The sequence below is a fragment of the Nansenia antarctica genome (genome assembly GCF_963989245.1).
Source record: "Nansenia antarctica genome assembly, chromosome: 1".
In the NCBI taxonomy this organism is placed as follows: domain Eukaryota; kingdom Metazoa; phylum Chordata; class Actinopteri; order Argentiniformes; family Microstomatidae; genus Nansenia; species Nansenia antarctica.
Genome location: NC_137674.1, coordinates 88,585,629 through 88,591,527, shown reverse-complemented (window position 1 = coordinate 88,591,527; position 5,899 = coordinate 88,585,629). Strand labels below are relative to the sequence as shown.

The window sequence follows — 5,899 nt, the reverse complement described above, 5'->3', positions numbered from 1 at the left end:
GGTCGAACATATGAGGAACAAACCACAACAACAACATAGGAAGCGGCAGGATTAAAACCTTTGAATTTATGGCGGCAATGACGTGGACGAGGCTCGTGTCCAATGGCAGCCGGAGAAGGAGGTGACAACGAGCCAATGAGCTCGTCTGTAGTCGCCAACCAATCGGGGCACGACTGGGGTTTATAAATGTAACACTTTCTTTGTAGACTGGCTACACTCCAACTGAACATAGGAACTTGTCGCCATGGCCAGAACCAAGCAAACCGCTCGCAAATCCACCGGTGGGAAAGCCCCCAGGAAGCAGCTCGCCACCAAGGCTGCCCGTAAAAGCGCCCCGGCCACCAGCGGCGTGAAGAAGCCTCACCGTTACAGGCCTGGCACCGTGGCTCTGAGGGAGATCCGTCGTTACCAGAAGTCCACCGAGCTGCTGATCCGCAAGCTGCCCTTCCAGCGCCTGGTGAGAGAAATCGCCCAGGATTTCAAGACCGACCTGCGCTTCCAGAGCTCTGCTGTGATGGCCCTGCAGGAGGCTAGCAAGGCTTACCTGGTCGGTCTGTTCGAGGACACCAACCTGTGCGCCATCCACGCCAAGAGGGTCACCATCATGCCCAAGGACATCCAGCTGGCCCGTCGCATTCGTGGAGAGCGCGCCTAAGATGACCACCCTGATCCAACAGTAGATCCCCAAAGGCTCTTTTAAGAGCCACCTCAATATTTCCCTCAGAGGCGAGTTTCCATTTACCACCCGTGTCGAGCATGAGTCTCTATTATATGGAGTTATCTATTATAGGTCCTACGACTTCAAAGAGTATCCTACAGGGACACTGACGTACAACGTTCTTTTAAAAGCGCCAATGTTGTATAATACAACCTTCCACCTGTAGAGCGCGCTCTGACCACAGAACCACAGTTCTCTCTGTGTGTGTGTGTGTGTTTTTCGCCAGGGGACTTTCCAGTCCTTGATTCCTCGCCTGATAACTGCACTTGTGGTAATCCCTCCCTCCATCCATTTTTTCATATCGTTCATTTCGGAACTGCGCTCCCTGTCTAACGTTATATATAACGTTATATATATATATATATATATATACTGTATAAGACATGTTATAAGGCTGATCTGTGCATGACAGTGCTGCATTTTCACATATTTCATGTCGCATCTCCCCCCGTTGATGGTATATGACGCTATAGTCAGTCCCAATGGTCCAAAAGTCAAGTGCTTCGTAACACAGACGGGGTGAATTATTATTATTTATTTTTTTATACTTTATTGCAGGACTTTATATTACATTTCACAAGTTCAATTTCACACACTTTACAAGTTTTCTTCACTTGTTTAAGTTCATCCTGCATCATTTTTGTTTGTTTTTTTATTTTTTATAAAGAGAACAAGAAATAAAGAAAATAAAGAATAGAGACTAGAGAGAAAATATAGAAAAAGAAGAGAAATTATAGGGATAGAAATAGAAAAGTAAGAGACAAAGGGAGGGGGGTGGGAGGGGTGGGATCGGGGAGGGGGGGGGGCTTCCTTCCTACTCATTCATTCGGTCCATTTACTCCAGTTCATAGTGAATTGCTCTTCACGGCCTCCCACTTTGCAAGTAATTCTTTCCATTTCTTTTATCTCTTCAACAGTTTTTTTCCAATTATTAACAGATGGTGGGTTTAAGTCCAACCATTTACGTGTGATTTGCTTTAAAGCCGCGATACGTAGTATGGTGTACAAATATTTATCTCCCTCTCTGTATATATCTAATGGAATAAGACCGAGTATAATATTGACTGGATGTATAGGATTTTGTAAGGTAAATGTATTTTTTATTTTTACTTGAACTGCCTCCCAAAACCTTTTCAATTTAGGGCATGTATAGAAAATGTGTGTGTGATTGGCTTCTTGTTCCGTACATTTCCTCCAGCATTCTGCATTGCCTGTTGGCCTATATTTTGACAACATTTTCGGTGTTAGGAAGATCTTCATATTTATTTTCCAAGCAAATTCTTTCCAGAATTTTGATTGTGTTGTCTTAAATATTCTTTTGCATGCTTCTTTCCAATCGTCATCCGTAATTGTTATTGCTAATTCGTTTTCCCATTTTTCTTTAGTGTTATCTTCTTGTATCTTGATTTCTTGCATGATTTTGTAAATTTTCGAGATTTTTGTCTTTTCACTGTTTCTATTTTTGATCAGATATTCCATTAGTATATGTGATCTTTGTTCCTGTCTCCTCTGCTGTGTTATAAGGTAGCTTCTAATTTGTAAGTACTTAAAAAAAATGGCTATTACTTATATTAAATTTATTAACTAAGGTTTCAAATGAGTCTATCATGTCATTTGTAACCATCTGTGAGTACACCTGTAGTCCCTTCCTAGCCCATTCTTCTAATATTTTGTCTGTTTTATTAGGTAAAAAGTCTGGGTCACTGGCTATCTCTCTCAAATAGATACATTTGTCATCACATTTATACATTTTACGAATAGTTTTCCAATTTTTGAGGGTATTTTCTATGCATCTGTTATTTCCACTATATTTTTGAATATCCTTTAGACTCAGAAAAGGTAGTGTTCCTATTGATATTGATATTGCTTGTTTTTCTATGTCTTTCCATTTGGTTTGAACCGAGTTATTCATCCATTTCATTATTGTATCTATTTGAGTTGCATGGAAATAGGACTTTAGATCAGGGAAATTAAACCCTCCTTTTTCTCTGGTTTGAGTTAGTATACTAAGTTTTTTCCGTTTACTTTTGTAGTTCCAAATGAAATTTGAGAGCATTGTATTCCATTTTTTGAAGCTACGCTGTGGAATGGGAACTGGTAATGTTTGAAATAAAAACAGAAACTGTGGGAGGATCATCATTTTGACGCTTTCTACTCTACTCATTAAGGATTCAGGTGTTATCTTCCATCTATTAAGATCTTCTCGTATTTTATTTTCAAGGGCTTGATAATTGTCGGTGTATAATGTTGTTATATCTCCAGTGAGGTAGATTCCTAAATATTTGATTTTCTTTGCATCCCATTTCAACTTGTATTTTTCCTTAATGTCCGAATCTATCTGTTCTCCAATTGTTAATACTTCACACTTACTTTCATTTAGTTTATAACCAGAGTGTTTACTATATTCTGTAATTGCTTCCATTAGGCTTGGTAAGGATTGGGCTGGTGATGTTAAATAAACAACCACATCATCTGCATATAATGCCAGTTTGTGCTGTTCCTCTTTTATCGTTATGCCTTTGATGGTATTATTTTTCCTTATACTTTCTGCTAGTCCTTCCATGCATATAGCAAATATAACTGCTGAGAGTGGGTCTCCTTGTCTTGTACCTTTATAGATTGGAAATCTTCTGGATATTGTGCCATTTACTTTTACTCTTGACACTGGATTTTTATACATTCCTTGAAGCCATTTATTAAAATTCTCATGAAATCCAAAGCTTCTTACAATTTCAAACATGAATGGCCATAGCACTCTGTCAAATGCTTTTTCTGCATCCAGTGTTAAGAGTAGAAGGTTTGCACCATTGTTTTGTGCGTAGTCCATTATATTTAACGTCCTCCTTATATTATCTGACAACAGCCTACCTGGTATAAAACCACATTGGTCGCTGTCTATTATATCTGGCACGATGTCCTTTAACCTATTGGCAATAATGGCTGTTATTATTTTATGGTCCGTATTCAGTAGTGATATTGGCCTGTAAGACGAACATTCAGTAGCGTCCTTACCTTCTTTATGTATAACCGTTATTATAGATGAGTTCCAAGTAGTTGCCCAATTTCCCGTTTGTAATACAAACTTATATGCTTGTAAAAGTAGTGGTATCAATTGTTTTTGAAAAGTTTTATAAAATTCATTAGTATATCCATCATCACCTGGTGTTTTCCCCATTTTAAGATTATTTATTTGTTGTTGTATTTCATTTACTGTGATGTCCTTAATGAGCTGTTCATTTTTTGATCTTGTTACTTGCTTTAAGTTTAACTTATGTAAGAAATCTTTCATTAGTCCCAGGTCAATGTTTCCTGTGTTTTTATAAAGGTTCTCATAATATTTTACGAATTCTTCAGCTATTTTATCCTTTTCCGTTATTGTTCCAGAGCCTTCTACAGTCTTCAATTTCGAAATGTGTGCTTTTTTAGTCTGTGTCTTAAGTCGATATGCTAGGAGTTTTAAAGACTTAGGTCCTCCATCGTAATATTTCTGTTTGGTGTATGTCATTAATTTCTCCACTTCCTCTGTACGGATTTTATCCAACTCCTTATACTTCTTTTTTAATTCATTTTTTACTATTATTTCATTTGTATTTTTTAATTTGTCTTCCAATGTTGTATTTGTTGTTCAAGTATTTTCTGTTTTTGTTGTGTTTGTCTTTTCTTCCATGCACAATATGATATTATCTGTCCTCGTAGTACCGCTTTAAGGCCCTCCCATATAATAGTTGGATTAGTATCTCCATTGTCATTTATCTCTACGTATTCTTTTATGGCTTTATTGATTTTTTCAACAAAGATCTTATCTTGGAGAAGTGAATTGTTTAATCTCCATATTTTTTCTCCTTGCTTTATATCCAAATGTATAGTTATAGATAGCATAGCATGATCTGATAAATCCCTTGTGCCTATTGTGCATGTTTCCATCCTCTCTACGTCTTTTTTAAACATGAAGAAATAATCCAGTCTATTGGAAGTTGGAAATCGTCCAGAATAATATGTATATGTTTTTTTAGTTGGATTTAGCATCCTCCATATGTCTACTAATCCAAATTCTGACATTGCACTTCTTAAAATTGATGATGTTTTATCAGCTCTGTGTGGTTTATTATTTGAGGAATCTAGCCTAGAATTTATTGTAAGATTCATATCTCCTCCGCTTAGGGTGATTCCTTTACATTTTGTCATTAACATTTCGATTATTTCTGACATGAATTCTGGGCCTAATTCCGGTGGATAGTATACATTTAAAAATGAGACAGTAATTGACTCTATTTTACCAATTACTAAAACAAACCTGCCCTCTTTATCGTATATATGTTGTTCTTCTTTAAATGGTATGTGTGGTTGTATAATTATAGCAACACCCCTCTTCTGTGTTCCATATGAACTGGAGTAAATTTGTCCCCTACTCAATTTGTCATGTTCTTTTTTTTTAAAAAGGGTTTCTTGTAAGAAGAGGACATCTCCTCCAGCTCTCCTCAGCTGGAGGATAATCTTTTTCCTCTTAATTATGTTATTCAAGCCATTAACATTTAATGATATTATTTTCAACTTTTTCATATCTCCGTTTAAGGGCTTCATTTTAAATTAACATTGCGAGTATTTCATAAAGTAAGCATATTATCGGGACTAGGAAAACAGTAGGAGGAGGAAGGACAGTAATGAAAGGAGAAAGAGGGAAAGAGGAAGAGAAATAGAAACGAGAAGAAAAAAAAGTAAAAAGAAGAGCAAAAGACAAAAGAAAGAGAACATAAAACATTTAATACAAAAAACACATTCAGGGTAGTGAAAAAAACCATACAGGACAAACACAAAAAAGCAACATGTACAACACAAACACACAGACACACAGTATATTATGGTGTCAAGTAAGCACACCATATAAACACAAATTACTCTGAGAGGCTAATCCTCAGCACTCGGGGGGAAACCTGGTTTTACATTAATTCGTATAACAGCTACAAAGGCTCAGATATGCCTACGTAGCGTTCCATCCTATCGGTGAACAAAGTAGTAGGCTGATAGTTCAGACACGTGATATAGCTACACAAGTGAACCATAACAGAAAGAAACATAAACAGCAGGGCAACAGAGTCTCAGATAGCCTATGCTTCAAAGTCAATCAGACAAATTCCCCGCAGCAGTAGGCTAATAAATCAGTCTCAAAAGGTGGTCACACCG

General features: G+C 37.1%; 1 protein-coding gene across 1 annotated transcript; it reads left to right on the top strand.

Annotated features, from left to right (window-relative positions):
* Positions 1–244: 244 nt before the first annotated feature.
* On the top strand, positions 245–655 carry LOC308153685 (histone H3.2-like; the record flags this gene model as incomplete). Its single annotated transcript, XM_080526880.1, has 1 exon — positions 245–655. One exon carries the CDS (start codon positions 245–247, stop codon positions 653–655), a length of 411 nt encoding a protein of 136 aa, XP_080383006.1.
* Positions 656–5,899: the final 5,244 nt, after the last annotated feature.